The 17,035-nt window shown below is 42.2% G+C and overlaps 1 protein-coding gene across 2 annotated transcripts in view; it reads right to left on the bottom strand.

The window, feature by feature from the left end:
* LOC111661481 (glutamate receptor ionotropic, kainate 2-like) overlaps window positions 1–17,035 on the bottom strand; it is a 56,615-nt gene that overhangs the window by 9,962 nt on the left and 29,618 nt on the right. For both annotated transcript variants that reach the window (XM_023415063.2, XM_023415064.2), the window contains exons 7-11: window positions 6,680–6,823; window positions 5,724–5,831; window positions 5,464–5,577; window positions 5,121–5,327; window positions 3,340–3,563 (exon numbers count right to left, since the gene is read on the bottom strand). In XM_023415063.2, the coding sequence (XP_023270831.1) occupies window positions 3,340–3,563; window positions 5,121–5,327; window positions 5,464–5,577; window positions 5,724–5,831; window positions 6,680–6,823 (797 nt within the window). The remainder of the gene's footprint in view (window positions 1–3,339; window positions 3,564–5,120; window positions 5,328–5,463; window positions 5,578–5,723; window positions 5,832–6,679; window positions 6,824–17,035) is intronic.

Below are 17,035 nucleotides of genomic sequence, written 5' to 3'. Positions count from 1 at the left end.
CTCCTTTTTCTTTTTTTCCTTCTCGTTTCCCGGCAGCCTACCTCTGTTCTTCCCCTCCGTAACTGCCTTTTCTTACATTCCCTTCACACCTTAATCTCAGTTCCCTACCCTGCACCATTCCCACCCCAACAACCCACACCTCATTTTTTTCCCCAGATTACCTTTCCTCCCCCATGAACCTCCTACTTTCACCCCCCCCCATCCTCCTGGTGCCTGCCTCAGCTTATTGTCACAGTCTTCAGGTCAGTCGTGGACATTTCTCATTTATTATCCTAAGCAAAAGTGGCATGGCATTAGCGCGGGGTGATTGGGTTAGCGTTAAGCATCAGGAACTGATTGAGTTTGTGCTGAAGTGGTTGATAGAAGGAACATTGCTTATGCAGAGTTGAGGGGCCCATCACGTAAGGCTGCTTAGGAGCCCCCCCCCCCCTCCAATATGCTGCATGCTAATAAGCCCGTGGGCCGGGTCTTAAGGGTTCAGATGGCGCAGCAGTATGATGCTATTTGTCAGCTCCAGCTCTTGGAGACGCATATTATACGACGGCTGTCTAATGGCGGCACTATTTACTGCGCTGCGTGACTGCTGTAGATCTACATACCGATATGTCGTGTGATCGCTCTTTGTTGCTGTTGCAGCAGCCTAATTAACGGTCTTATTTTACAAGCGTTGCGAATGTGGCAACATTTTTGTCATATTGCTCCTTCCTTTACAGCTATTTTTTACGCTGTCCCCCTTGAGAATCATCTTCGTGGTCATGGCTGTGATGACACACTATAATTCTTCCTGTCAACTCCATCAGGATGCCTGATTTACTGGAATGTCAATGAGCTCTGTCTCCTTGGAACCACAGGCAACTGAAATGGCACAATGGCCTTGTGGGGCTGTGCATAATGCAGTGTGTGCACTCGCATGTGTCCGTATGTCTGTACGTTTTCATGCCTGTGTGTATCAAGCCTGTGGCACATGAGCGTTCGCGCATGCGCCTTTTCCGAGCTGTGTGGGAGTGCATTTCTCTATGGTAGCGACTGTATTTGCATTGGCTCAATCAAATCTCAAAGTCAAATATTTTCTGGTTTGATTTATTCATGTTGCTGTTCACAGATGTTACATATAATGTTTTGCTGTTGCCCGAGGCTAACTGTGGGTACCATCAGATATGTGCCTCTGGTATCATAGAGGATTTAAATCTATACAACGCGCACTTGGATTTGGATTGTGTTTGTTGTTCTCAGTGTCTGCATGTGTATTCTGCATGCACCAGACCCGACAGCTCCTCTGTATGACCTTTGCCTGCAGCCGGCCCGTATTCCTGCGGGCCGTGTACTGCACACTGATCACCAGGAAGAAGGGGATGTGGAACATGCAGACGTAAGGTCACCTCTTCACACCGAGCACGAGGGACATGTCGAATTGCACACAGAATTCTAAAAAGATTCTTCCCCCTCTCTCTCTCTCTGTCTCTCCCTCTCTCTCTCTCCCTCTCTCCCCCTCTCTCTGCTCCTCTTCCCCTTCGCACGTCCCCGGCCACAATAATACAACGCGCTCCCTCCATTAACTGTCTGTTGGATTCAATTACTCTGGCTGGCTTTATAGATCTGTTGCCTTTCTTCTCTCAGGCCAAGAGAAGAGGCTGTGTTGGGGGGGAGTGTTAAAATCACAGGCGTCTGGGACTTGGACCACAAAACTGCGACAGCCTGTAACTACATGTAAACACATTACAATGCAATTTAAATCACCCGTTCTTATTGTCAGGTAGTTATTCTCTACTCTAGAAAAAAAAAAAAGTTTCTATGATCTGAAAGAATGCCATTTGTTTTGTTAATAAAGACAGGAATCAATTCATCCACAAGCGGAGCTGGAAGGAACCCGTGAGTGGAATGTATTTTTCTGGAGCTTGAAATGAGATCGCTTGTTGAGAGAAAGAGAGAGAGAGAGAGAGAGAGAGAGAGAGAGAGAGAGAGAGAGAGAGAGAGAAGAGATAGAGAGAGAGAGAGAGAGAGAGAGAGAGAGAAAAAAGTGTGTGTGTGTGGGAAGTGGTTCAAAGACGTTGCGAATCCCTGGTGAGATTTAGGTGTTTAGTGTTTTATTGCGCAAAACCGAGACTTCATAAGCTCACTCCACTCCACTCTATTTGTAAGGGATTAAAGAAAATAATATACTTTGCATTTGGGGAATTGACCAATCAATCGCTGGTCGTGCGATCAATACTACAATTATGAAAGAACCAGCTCAGTGAACTGTGGAGGAACAGTGTTCTTCAGATTTAAACTTTGCTGAACACTTTTGGCCACACAGTGTTGTGAGGACAAGCACTATTTATTGCCATGGTGTGGAAAAAAGGCACAAAGCATGCACGCAGACAAGAGCATTATAATTTAATAAAAGTACCAAGGCCATTTCGTTACAACCAGAGGAATATCAATAGAATTGCATGCTAATCACTTACCCTGACAAACCGTGAAAACAAAAGGGCTATGGGTATAATTTGCATATTCTGAGCTAACTTAGGTGACAGTTGCTGCATTCCTCTCATGTGATCATTGTGCCGGTAACATTTTGATGGAATGTGCATTAAACCCAAACCTCTCAGGGTCAAAGGAGAAGAACAGGAGCCCTGGGGTTAACACACATCGTTCTCGATCTGTCTCTTATACACATCTATCAAGATATTGTAAGAATTGTACTTGTACAGTTTGGGCATTGTACTCGACATTTCTTACAGCTGGTTAAGAGATACATAACGGGGAGCTGGTTTCACAGTTGCCGGAGCCTGTGCGAATACGCCTGGAATAAGTGTGAGGACTCAAGACTCATACCAGTGTTTTTCCCAATTGCTTTAGCTCATTTCTCTGTTTTCTTCTACTCATAACTACATTATCCTTGCATGATAGTGAAGACAAAGCATTTTTTTTTTTTTTTTTTTTTTTTTTTTAACAGTCTATGCTTTCACTTGTATTTTGAAAACAAGATCTAAAAAAGTATGGTGTACTTTGGAAAATGCAAGCAAACAAAAAAAAAAACAAAAAAACATTGGTATGGTCCTTTATGGTAACATTAACTGCAGATTTGATATTCTTTTGTTGTAGACTGTATCTACATCACCGAAATCACCTAAGAATAAAGAGGCATGCATTGCCTCTTGCAGGAGTGTTTTTTCCACCAGTCAGAGCTTGATGATTTTCAGTGAATGAATTACCCTCTTCAGGCCCGGAGGGAGCAACTGCTACGTTAGTGAGAGCAGGAAAACAGGTAGGTAAGAAGGAAGTGGAGGAAGGAAGGAAGGAAGGAAGGAAATAAGAGAGGACGGGAGGAAGGGAAAGGAAGGGTTGACATGTTACCTGGCTATGACAAACAGCACACAACTGACACCCAAGCAAGCCAGCAGAATATACATCCAGATATCGGGTGAGAGGGGGTTGAGGAAGGAAAAGACCCCGGGGTTGGTCCCGTTGGGCTTGCGGTACAGGATACTTATCCCCAGCGTCATGAAGGGCTTGGAGAAGTCAATGACCTTCTCTCTGACATAGGTGATGGCCAGAGGAGCCACTGCCAGGTCTGCTTTCTGCAATGAGATAACAAACACCAATGAAAAAAAAAAACAACAACAATTGAATTTACATCTGATTTCTGTCAACAGCTGGTCTGATCAATATGTACAGGAGGATGAGGCATGTCAGAGGAGAGAAAACAGCCAGGGTCATTAGTTCAGTTAGATTAGCAGGTAGGAGGCTGAGGAGGTTTTCATGAAATTGCAGGTTATATGTTTAATCCTTCTTATGTGGTGTCAAAGGTGAGTCACTGAGGCAACAATCTTGGGATTAGATTAATCTGCACGAATTAACCCTCTGTCCCCTTGAACGTAAGATTAGCCTTCTTTGGTGCTGAGCGTTCACTCTGAAGGAGTTTTGCATAACTCCTTCAAGACATAACTTCCTCATCCAGGTTCTGGTTTTTCAGTGGAATTTTCCCTAACATATTCTGCTCAAGATCTTTGAGATTCTGTAGATGGCACTCTTCATTTTCTGTTCTTTGTCTGCTGGCTCTTGCTGTTTATGTTAAGTAAAAAAACTACCATTCAGGTGGAGATTAAAACACAGTTTCCTATGTGCTGAAGGCTTTTTAGTGCATACATTTCTATGTTATCAAGTCTTTCCTGTATATATTTGAGTCCTAAAAAGCTTATTATCTCGGGGGGGTTATTTGTACGTTTTCTCTGCCGCCGAATGTGGTTCCTTGCCGGTAGCGGGATGTGGTGATTCCCCTCTGAGAAGCGCTTCAGCACTCTTGTCTTTATAATACAAGAGGTTATAATACGCCCTCTGAGCAGCGCTACATCTTCAGGGCATATTGGAGGCTACAGTGAGTCGCTATCAGAAAGTGACAAGGCGGGCTGGGGTTAGCAGTTTACATTGGCGTTGCTTTCCACCGCTGGAGACGGGCTCTTGGTGAGGTAAAGGGATGCAGTTTGGTGCTGAACTCTCAACATTTCTTGTAGACTGGTTAAGTAAACAGCTGTTAATGCTAATGCTGGCTATGCAGCAACAGCAAAACTTACAAATGGATCCTTTAGAAGCAAGCCTTCATACCTCTTGCTAAAGAGCATCCAATGTGGCCACAAGTAAGAATTATGGAATAATGTTGAATGCTAAACCATAGAGAACCAGTGGCACAAACAGAGAAGAGTATGACGCCAGGATCTTTACTGTCAGTAATTATGTCAGCAAGTATTATTTCCCCTATCACATGTTATGTAGCCTCATTTTAAAACATTGTAACCTTATTTTAAAGGAATATTTCAGCCTGTTTTCAATTTAAATCACCGTTCAAGAATTTTAAAAGGAGTCAGTGCCTTCAAACGAGGAGGAATAAAGTAGGATGAGGCACTGGAATAAACTTAATTTCAGAAATTACTTCAAATCATTAGTTTTGCTTTGGAAAAAAATTGAAATGTTACCACTATCCGGGCAGATTTTTCATTAGTTTAAACCAGAAAACTTGAAAAATGTCCCATATCAGTGTTAAAAGACAGTTTTACCCTGGCTAAGATGTAGCCAGTGATTTTTCCTTTTTTTTCTTTTCTGCATTTTACTATGCGCAGCTTTGGTGTTCGTTGACTCACATGGTCCATGAGCTCCCGCACCATGCCGTTCCATTGCCCTGTGCTCTCGTCCAGCGCGCCGTACTTCCCATCTTCTACTAATCGCACTTCATAGCGGAAACCCAGGATGGCAGAGAGCTCCCTCAGCAGGTCAATACAGTAGCCTTCGAAACGGTCATTCCCATACAGAGGCTTGTCTGACTTCTTAAACATCACATATGGCTCCTCCTGTTCAAGGAAAATATAGTTGGTGTAGAAGTGCAGAAACGGTGTGTTTGATATTGTAGTTGTTTTTAAAAAAAATATCTGTGTGTATTTGTTGACGGTGTGTATGCTGCTCGTGTTTTCATTTGTCTGTGTCTACCAGTATGGTTGATACACGCAGGGATTTGTTAGCCAGAGAGTCAGTGATGTTGGATGTCTTGCTTTTGTGAGTTTCTGTCATATTCAGACCGCTAGGAGGATCCCATGTTCCAATCTGTTGAAACAATTCAGTGCCAAGTTTATATCACCTTGTCTTGTCTACACATAGGAAATAAAACGCTTTAAAGCACAGAAACCGCTGACAGTTTGCTATTTAAGAATGGGATGCCACGGCATCCACGACACCAGTGAGTGACGCACCTTTTCCAGCCCCTCTTCCTTCAGACTGATGACATCCAGGTCGAAATCTGTTCTCAGTCCATTGGTCTTGTTGAAGAGAACACGTCCTGTCAAACCATCCCAGTGAGCCTGCAGACAGTAATATACAGCATAATAAACTAAAATCCTCAGCTCTCAGCACAGTCATTCCATTAACCTCAAGGTATCGTCTTTCTCAACAATATCAGTCCAACTTCTAACCATAAAACTTTTTTCTGTCCCAATTATGAATTCTGGCTGGCTCTCTCCGCACTGTCTATCTCAACAACATAACAAGAAACAATAAAGCGGCGAGAATAGACGCAAGTTTGACAGGTAAGACTTCATTATGCATGTGGTTCATTGTGCTTGAAGTTTCACTTCAAAGCCATTGGAGGAACAGACGGGCATGGAGAGCGACAGCAGACACAGGAGGGGGAGGAAGCGCCAGCTACTACAATGGCTCATTCTGAAAATTACCTGCAATGATACCATCCAGAGAGCTTTGTACAACAAAGCAAATGGCTGACCCTGACTAGAGTTAAGGAGACACACAGTGGCTTTGATATAAACACGAGTGGAGATAGGCAGGGAGAGAAAGCAGGAAGGGAATGAAAGATCACAAAAAACATGTAGTTACTGTGGATAATGCAGCAGTTATTTAGATTACAATTTGATGAAGATTTGTGAGAGTGTTAAAATTGGGCAATAAACTTGTTTGGGATGTTTATATGAGTTTTATCATGATCACAGTTTTCTACAAGAGAAGAAATGCTTGCTGGGAAAACCCCACTCATAATGTGCAATAAAGTTCAATGAAAGCATCTCAGCGATTTACAAGGGAAATGCTTGCAAACACGTGATTGCGCTGATCAATACAACACAACAGAGCTATAGGGTTCAGCAGATTCTACAGGTCAGAGGTCAAGACGGAGAGCACATTGACAGCGGTGATGTACCTCTTTGATGAGGTTGATGAAACGCCCTCCGAAGCGCCACGGCTTGTGGCGATTACACTGCAGAGAGCTGACAGTGATCTGCTGCGATTGCTGCACCGCCACCGCCACCACATGCACGGCGTCATACATCAGCGCTGCATCCGTCTGCAAAACAGCAAGCGATATTATTAGACATTTTTATAACACCTGTCGATACATTTCTCCACCTGACCTTTAATCCGTCCATTTGTTCACCTGCGGAGGGACATAAGAAAGGTGTGTGAAGTCTCGGGTGACTTGCTTTACACTTTGGTCGGGACAAGAGAACATAAATTAGAAGTAATGCCAGCAGTAAATGCCCTGCACAAATGGCACTGTGTCTCAGCCTGTTAGTAAAAAAATACCCGAGCGCTGTCTAAGGCAATGCGAAAGCTCCGCCAGGGAGAGTCTCTCGGAGGAAGGCCGGCCTGTCAGTGTGAAGACTAATGGTTCCTGATGGGTGTGCCTGTTCTCCAGAGAAATGGGAACGCAAAGCAGGCACCAGCGCAGACGGGACAACTCTGGCTGGCACACTTGGTGTAACATGCTAAACACACAAAGTATAGCTGGGATGCATGGTGTGTGGTCATCCATATAACCCCAGTAATAAGTCATCAAAAGGAGTAAATGCTCAAGCTCAGAGTTCACACGCTGACAGGCTGAGATTTATCTTTAGCACTCCACCACACTTGGCACACACAATTTCCTTATCCACATTTACTCAGATCAACACAGTACAGCTCAGCTCAGATCCTCTTTCCATGGTCCCACACAAGCTGAAATACACTGTGGTGATCTTATTTGACAAGTCCTGGATGACCAACCTGCAAGAGAGTATGAAAAATGACTCTGAGACCACGAAGTAGCTGCAGCTATAGGGTCTTTGTGGATGTGCTGGCTGTCAGAGACTATGAGCCGTGCTCATGCACAGCACGGCGCAAAGCAGGAGACGACTGACCGCATACCGCTGCTTAGCGCATATCAGTTCCCCGTGTTTGTCTGCATAGGCGCAGTGAAGCATCTACGCCAAAACACGTGGGAGAAGAGGAGCACATGAGGGGGCAAAAACTGTGCTTCATGTACTATTCATTCAAACCTTATTTATGGTGGCAGGCCAATTAAAGAAATAAATCTTACATCCAACAGTGAGGAGGGAGGAAATCCAAGATGGAGAAAGAAGGGGAGTTTATGTGTGGTTGCGGTGGTGGGTGCGGTAGCTCGTCCCCCCAGTTCTCCTGTGCTTTTGGAGTTGGTGGCTGCTGATGTCAAAGGCAGCAGCAGATCAGAGGATGGGAGAGCAATCTCTGCACTCTTTCATCCCCACTGCTTCCCTGGGAAAGGGAACAGCTAGTGCCATATCTGCTCTCCCAGTGCCGGCGGTGTGTGTGTGACTGTGTGTGTGTGTGTATGTGTGTGTGGTGTTCATGGCAAATGCTGATTAGGAAAAGAGTCTGCCATTCCACTAATCTATTTCTTGAATAGAGAGAATAGAGAGGAGGATTTTTTTTTTTATACACAGCCAATATCCAAACACTATTTTCTCCACTGAAGGGAAAGTTCATCATGTCCAATCATCCAATTATTGTGTTACCAGCTACATTATGTACAAAGACATGCTGCGGGATTGAATCGAGCTTTTGCTTTTTTTTTTTGTTCTCCTCCGGATGCATTTTCAAAAAAAAAAAAACACACACAAAAAAAACAAAAAAACACAACAGCTCAGCCTGAATTCAGAAAAGTTGCAACAATCACATTCAGTTTCAGCCCACTGCTTTCCATTTCAAAAGTACATGATACATTTTGAACTCATTTATTCAACAAATTCATTTTATGATTGATCTCAGTTTGGCTGTGGCATGGTTGAATTCATGCAATTCACACACACAAAAAAAAAAACCTTCCTGCATCTACTGATCTTCATGAATATCTCTGCACTTCAGTTTTGCTTGTGACCTTTTCACTTTTCCTCTGACAACCTTGACTTTTTTTCATCCATATTCAATCAATATCATATTCCTATTCTTCTAGCTCTATGACTTTATGACTTTATTCATTTGGGTCAAAGTACAGTATGCAGTGCATTTTCCAGTAAATGATTGTAGCTATAAATACATTCTGTGAAAAACACTTCAGGAAAAAAACAATCTGACAACTTGTTTGCCGAAAACAGACAAAGTCCTAAAGATCTGCTTGGAAGTTTATTTTTGTACCTTTCTTTTCATGCTGAATTATGCCCCGATATAAAATCCAGCTGGGATATTTTAGCACAACCTTGATGTGTGACAGAAGGCTGATAATTCATTTCATAAAAGCTTAACAGATGTTACGTGGTATATTTGACTTCAAGAAATGCAGGGTGTCGAACGCTTTCCTTTTTTCCCTAAATATATGCGGCACAAAGAGTATCCATATCCAATTGTTTATTCCACTTCTTATTAAGTTGGATTTTGCATCAAAATACAACACAAGCAGCCTGAGGTGAGAGTTTCATTTGTTTTCCATGAATATATTTTCTGTTTGTTTTGTTTCAAGATATTAATGCTTTGCAGAAAATTAAACCCTCTTATGGCGTCACTGGAAATGAGTGGGATTATCTCATCCTCATCCTCAGCAGATATTTCACATGGTTTGAGGAAAGAAGAAAAAAAATGTTATTGAATTAACTGCTAAAACGGACATTTTAGCGAGCAGCTCTTTGTTGAATAAACTTACAAAAAAACGGATTGAGCAGCTCGGGATATGTGATAAGCAGACATTTCATATAATATGTATTTAATATGCTAAAGTGAATTTTGTAAATGCGAGAGACTGCTTTATAATGAATCACACACAGCGTGCGTGCCGTATCCTGACTTTGAAAAAGCCTTGTAACATCTCATATTGACAGTTTTATAGTGATAACAATATATTCATGCTTCATCAGCAGCAGAGTATAGAGTGCGGGTTTTTTTTTTTTTATCTGGGCAACATTAGAGACAGAAATTTATTTATTGTAACATAAAGATCGATTTGGCTGCAGGATACAGTTTATTTGGGAGTTTATTAGATGTTGTGCAGAATAAACACATTTGTGTATGCTACTGTGTTTGCAGTCTGAGGACACAATACTCCACATCGGACTCTTTGTTTGAATGAATGATTTATGTCATTCTGTTAGCTTCTCCTCTGACTTCCTGGAATCAGGAACCATCAGCAATCTTTTAACTTTTGTATGCCGTGATATATCAAATGTTGCCCGGCTCAAATTATTTATATGGCAAAGATCTTTTTTCCTACTTTCCTTTGGAGCAGAACAATTCCTGAAAATCCCTTTGTGATGGAAACAAAAAGAGGCTGGCATCAAGTGGAAGGAGAGATCGGGGGGGGTGGGGTGCGTGCGGAGGGGTGGGGGGGGTGATGGCTCACAGCTCTGGCAGATTGCATTCAATTTAAAAACAATCCAAGAGTGATCTTGATATTTATTTCAGAGCCAGCGCAGGTCCTGTGGGGTGTTTTAAGTGTTTTAAGTGAAACCAATCTCGAACCCCTGGGAAACTCAGACGGAAAAGGGGGGAGTGGGGTTGTGGTGGGTGGGTGGGTTGTGGGGGTTTCAGACAAGATGCCCAAAAACCTTTGTTGCCTTGTCTTTCTCACCTTTCTCTCTCTCTCTCTCCCACTCAAACACCCACATAACCATCTGAACTCACACAATCCCCTTCTGCTTGAAGAAATGTAGTAGTCGAGATCCCCTTCCCTCCATTTAATGACACTGTTTTTTTTCTCTCCACACCTTACATCTTCTTTTCCAGCCCTTGACGTCTTAGTTCATCTTTGCATTTTCTCTCTCTCACAAATATGATACGTGAGGATCATACAAATAATAACACACGTAGGGACCAGTTCACAAGATGAGTGTGTGTGTGTGTGTGTGTACACCACATACACAAAAACACTAACACACACTCAGACACAGTGACAAACCTCAACTTGCAGGCTTCCCACAGGCAGATGCCTCATTTGTCGAAGTTGCATGCAGTTTCCTCATTTAGAGCAGGTGAACTGCAAACTCTACTGAGCCCGGCTGCTGCGTGTATGTCTATGTGTGTTTACACAAATATATTCATTTTCACTGCATCAGTATTCACACCAGCTCTCCACCTGCGCATAATTCCATAATGCCTCTGATAATGTAGCACCCTGAAAAACGACATCTCTCTTTCTCTTCTCACCTCCTCTCAATCACTCATCCGTTTTTGTTTTTTTTCCCCCCCAGCATTCCTCTTACCACACACATAAACACACATTGCTATCCATCTGGTGATGGACGTGTGCTGCCGCTGCTTGTGTACAGTGGAACTCCACTGTTTATACATATCATATACATCTGATTAGCCCTAATGAGATTAGCACTGACCTGTTATTCACCATGCATCGCTGGGCTGCAGCTGCCAGGCACAGAGCAGCAGCAGCAACACACACGAACACACACACACACACACACACACACACACACACACACACACACACACACACACACACACACACACATCTACTGGCAGTATTGCCATCAGCATCAGAGTCACAATGTCAGCGGGAGAGAGAGAAGCTCATTGTTTTCTCGGAGCTGAAGTCACTCTGCCCTCAGATCACAGACAGACCCATGGGGTTTGATGATTTGATAGAAGACGGGGGTAATTATTCATTTCATTCCATAGTTTATATGTATTTGTGCCGCTTCACTGCACAGTCGGTGCAAGTATCACAGTCGCAAATTCTTCTGTCAGATAAATTGCAGCTTCTCTAAACTTTATGATTTTTAGCTATTAAATCTTCACGAGTCGAGCAGTCTTTTGTAAAAAAAAAAAACAAAAACAAAAAACCCCCCAAAAAAACACACACACAAAAAAAACAAAACAAGACAGTAAATTATATTTTCTACTAGTATCAAAGAGATCCCACCCCCACTGTGTGACTTACTGTATTTGTTTTATCTGCCAAGATGAAATTCTCATGAGGGACATGGACACTGGTGGGAAATGTCTGTACATAATTAGTGAAGAGTTTTAACTCCAGCAAAAAGCCTCCCAGAGACGCTTGTCCACTTTCTTTCTGAGAATTAGATGAGAAGAGCAGTATTGCCGTCTTATCTGTCTGTTTAATATGAAGCTGGAGCCAGCAGCCGGTTAGCTTAGCTTAGCATAACGACTGGAAACGGGGGAAACAAATAGCTTGTCTGCAGGCTATTTGTTTTTTTTTTGTTTGTTTTCCAGAGACAATTAACATCTCCTGGCTCCAGTTTTATATTGGACAAACAGATATGATTGTGTTATACATGTATTTTCCAAAATGCTGAACCATTCTTTTAAAGTCCAATGTTTACAGATGTTTACAGATGTTATGTTATATGAATACTCATACCTCAACATAGTTATGTCTTTGCTATCTTATTTCTTTAGATTAGTTGTGTACTTTTGCTTCCTCTTACCTCTCTGTTCATTCAGTCATTTAAGATTAAGCCTTTACTTTGTATTAACCAAATTGTAATTCAAGATGTGTCCGTGTGTTTCTGGCATTGGTGCGTTACATGAGATTCTGGGCGAGGAAACTGAGTCAGTGCGTTGAAAAGTTTCACTTTAGTACAAAAAATGAAATGACGAGAGTTGAAAAACCCTGAAATGTGACATGTGTGATTTATGGGGTATATTATGGCTGTTTCAGGCTTCCTAGCAGAGAAGGGAGTCCAGGCAGTGTCAGATAGTTTTGCTGGGGAAAAAAAAGCCCTTAGGTGACTGAGGCTCACTGTAGTGTCATCTCTCTCTCTGTCCGTAACTTTTCCTCTCCGTCTCTCTCCGTCTCTTTCTTTTCTGACCGCCTCTGTTCTGCCCCAGTCCCTCCCCGGCCCCCCACCCCCTCCGTTCACTTCTATCTCTCCTTCTCTTCATCCCCTTTGTATTTCTTTCAGTGTCTTATCCAGTTGCTCTCTCCAGTGTTTCACTGAGCTGTGCGTGCACGTTGCTCACTCAGAGTGTGGGTATATGGGGTGGCTTTGCCAGTGCTGTCACTGTCATTTTTCCTCCTTTTCTTTTGTGCGTTGGAGGTTTAATCCCTTTCTCACATTGCATTTCCACATGCTGAGGCAACAGAGCAGTGTTGTTGCATTTTTTTTTTTTTTATAATGCGGTTTTTGTCACAGGGAAGTAAGACTGGCTTCCTCCGACGAAGACCCCTGGGTAACGGATCCATTGATTTATGGATTTATGTGAAAGCACATTCATGGCTTTATTGTAGATTTAAGTGCACTTTAAAGGGGGATAATGAACTACACTGCAGAGAATTTTGGTTTAAAATAGAGGGTCCTGTGGGAGTGATGAGAGAGTGCAGAGAACTCTGATGTATGTCTATATATATATATATATATATATATTTATTCAGTATTGATGGTGCATTGTTAAAGTACCCTCATCTTAATGCTTTAATGTGGAAAAGCCTCCACTCTGACCTTACGTTGTACTTTTGTCAGTGTCTAAATGATCTCTTTGTTTCAAGAAGAACTTTTAACATCACCATAAGCTTATGGTTCTCCCTGTAATGCTAAAATTACATTTTTGAACTTGAGAAAAAAACAGCAGAAAGGGAGAGAGACACTTAGTGACCTCATGGAACTTTGAAAAGCAAACAATTTGTTTACATAGCTAAATGGCTAAAGCAGTTCAAACATGCACAGACTGCTCATGCTAGCTATCTAGTTCATTCTGCTGTTTGTTCCAAACAAACCACTGGTGCCGCTGCCAGAAACACACTCTTGCATACCAGATTTTTCCCCATAAAGATAATAATAAAGATATTGGGTGAAAGCAAAAGTAATGAGTTTTTCGTACATAAAATTAGAGTCTACAGCCCTGCTGGCAGCTCTATGAAGCTGCATTTAGGAACAGAGGTGCTCTGAACTAACATCAGCATACTAACATGCTCGTAGTCACAATGCTAATATGCTGATGTTTAGCACAATGTTTACCACGTTCACCATTTTGGTTTAGCATTTTAGCATGCTAACATTTGCTAATTAGTTAATGTGATTAGTTTGGAGGAATTTGGTCAGAAAGCTAAATAGTGGACAAATTTGGAAATCTGACCTGCTGCTAGATGAAACATCAGGAGATCACCACAGTTCCTACCATTCATCCTGAGGTGAACATGAACGTGTGTACCACATTTCATGAGAATGCATCCAATAGTTGTTGAGGCAATTCACTCAAAAACCGAAAAATGTCAATCTCACGTTAATGCTGGGTGAAAAGTCAGGGGAATCACCAAAGACCCCCTGGAGACCGTGAATTTTTGCACATAATTTTATGGCAAACCATCCAATAGTTGATATATTTCAGTCTGCAGTGGTGGACTGAGCGACTGACAAACTGACATTGCCATCCCTAGAGCCATGCTGCTAGTGTGGCTAAAAATGTCACAGATTGTTATTGTGACGACAGTGACGGCACATGAGAAAACAATATGGCATGTGCCAAACTAGAGGCTGTGAATCCTCGGAGCAGTGGTGTCCCACCAGACCCTTCAGGCAACAGCATGCTGTTGGCAGCACTGTCCACTTCAGAGTCCACCCTAATTAGCACCACGCTGCCTAACCTACATCTGATTAAGTGGCTGTTTAACATGATGGCCTTTCTTCACATTTAATCAGCCTCCAGCCAAATTTAGCTAAAGAGGCTGGTAGGTTCCCCACTCCACGGGTTTTTCCTCCCCTTAGTTCATCAGTTACTCTGTCCAAGATTTCCACAGTAACAAAGCTTTTACTATTCAAACTCCTTGAAAACAAGCCAAGACATGGGTTGTGATTAAATGGTGAGACACTTAAGAACTAGGCTTCATCGGCAACAACCACCAGTTAAAGCTGGACTCTACAGAGTGGAGGAGGAGAGGAGAGTTTGTTGGAGGGCTAAACAGTCCTTCGCATTTCGCTACCATCTGGTGGAGAGGATGCAGGCAGTATGGAGGGAGTCCACACTTGATTTATAGTGTAAACAACACAGGCAGTGTTAATTACATCTGGGTTGCTGCTAAACAGTGGGCATTTTGCAGAGGTCTCTCCAGACTACCCGTGTAGAATGATGCTATCAATTTCACAAATGTCCAGGAAGATCTTTTTGTTTTTTGCATGCTGACATTTCATGAGAATATTACTAATATAACTTATAATTGCAATAATGGTGCAACAGTGCAGCATGAAATTCTCATTGTTTTCCATGTGTCCATATGAGAGAAATGCTTTTTGCATGCGTCTCTTAACAGCGGTATTAGTCATTTCTTTTGCGCACCTGACTATGCACATGCATGTATGTATAAGTAAGTTTAGCGTGTTAGAGGAAGCATTCAGCTCCTTTACATAGATTAAATAAAAGTAGTAATACCACACTGTAAAAATATTCAGTTTTCAAGTCTTGGACGGAAAGGCCCCTTTCACTGGGTCCTATTATTATATTATTGGATCATTAATACTGATGCAATAATGTGTAAGTGGCCTTTTAATGTTGTAGCTGGTTGTAGTGGAGCTAATTCTAAATATTTTATATACCGGTGTGAAATGCACTGCATTACATCTTTTATTATACTCATTTTTTATCTTAATATGAAGACTATTGTTAGTAGTTACTAACAATAACTGCATGTTGTGGTGTAAAAAGTACAATAATTCCATCTGATTGCATGTACTGTATGTTCTTTCTTCATACACACTGTACATTATATGTGTGTGTATGTGTGTTGCCGGGAGGACCAGCCTCTCCAAGGATGATAGTTTGCCAAGGCCAGCCAATATCCCTGAGCATGAGTGTGACCATGACACACACAGCTCCTGCTGGCTGCATCAGCCTCCAGGGGCTGATTGTATGATAGTGATCTGATGATAGTTGCAGTCCCTGATTGCAAAGGCTTTTATTGTCCTATATAACATCAGCAGGCGCCCACTTGCATTATTCTGTCTGTCGTGTCCATCGTGCATGTGCGTGCGTGGTAGGTGACATACAGGGGGATACTGTTGGAGAATCTGTTTGGTGGTGTTTTGTTGTTTTAACCTATTTGAATTGTATTAAATTCCCTTTTTTTCCCGCTTACAGCTTAGTTGATTAACATGTAAAGACTAGAAGAAGAATAAATAAAAGAGACATTAAAGTAAAATGTGTTAGAGGGAGCAAAATCAAAGGAAAAACAGATAATACATCTGTCCTTTTAAATTCCTCCTCTCCCTCTGCCTGTTCCCGCTCACAAAAGGCTTCTATGGACCTAGGGAGCACTGGTGCTAATAATGTTGATGCTGTGCCAAGCCCAGCTGGTGGTGCCCGGCACAGGGCATCGAGTGTCTGCTCTCCACAGTCGCTGTCTTTAAAAGGCTCTCTCCTCTGCCAACTGGGATCAGAGGGAGTGAGATCACATTGCTGTAATGGACGCAACCAACCTGTGAATCTGTTTGGAGCTCACTCTGTTAGCTCTGTCCGTTCCTATATCAAATGCAACATCCAAACAACACATTTATTCTATGGAGCCGCAAAAAAAAAAAAAAAAAAAAAAAGTGTGGTTTTTCAAAACACTGGAGAGTAGCTGACACCTAATTAGAGCCTAACATATACTAATATATAGAGTGTATTTGACCAAAACAATCTATAATACATAGGCAGATATTAGTTCTTTAAACATGCAGACACAACTAATTAACAATATTTGACAAGCAGCCCTTAAGGGGCGATATTTTAAAGTTGGAGAATAATTTAGTCTGTGCTCTCTAGAAGACAGACTACTGTGTCTAAACATATTTTGGGGCATTTCTGTGCTTCAATTCCTTAAAACTAATTGGCTGACATATGCAGTATGTCTGTACCAGTATATCTGAGATAAGCTAAACCTGGCCATATCAGTCATGCTGATGTATAGGTTGGCTGCTGAACCGAACAGAATGTGCTGCACAGAACTTCTCTGTGTGGATATTCAGTGTGAGCGCCTCCTGTGCACTGTAGAACTTATTTAACCTGCAGGGTGAAGACCGAAATCAGTTTTGAACAAATAAAAGGATTTCCCCGAATACTGAATCTAATTTCCAGTGAAGTTTATTTGTGCGGTGATTCATATCAGGCAAGATTACAGTATGTGTCCTGTATTCAATATCATATTGACTGGGGAGCTCCAAATTTGGCTCAACACCCATACTGAGGACCCTCATTTGGTTGAAATGCTGAATGCAGCTCACTGGGAGAGGGATCCGTGTGTCGGTATTCTCTTCCTATTGTCAGACAGCCATGTGCTACCCTACAACAAACCCACCGGTGGGGGCTAAACCACGAGCCAAGTCCCCCC

The sequence above is a fragment of the Seriola lalandi genome, unplaced genomic scaffold (assembly GCF_002814215.2).
Source record: "Seriola lalandi dorsalis isolate HSWRI2012SDOR001 ecotype SW California unplaced genomic scaffold, Sedor1 jcf7180002054544, whole genome shotgun sequence".
Taxonomy (NCBI): Eukaryota; Metazoa; Chordata; class Actinopteri; order Carangiformes; family Carangidae; genus Seriola; species Seriola lalandi.
Note: the sequence above shows the minus strand (reverse complement) of the source record. Positions and strands in the feature narration are given on the sequence as shown.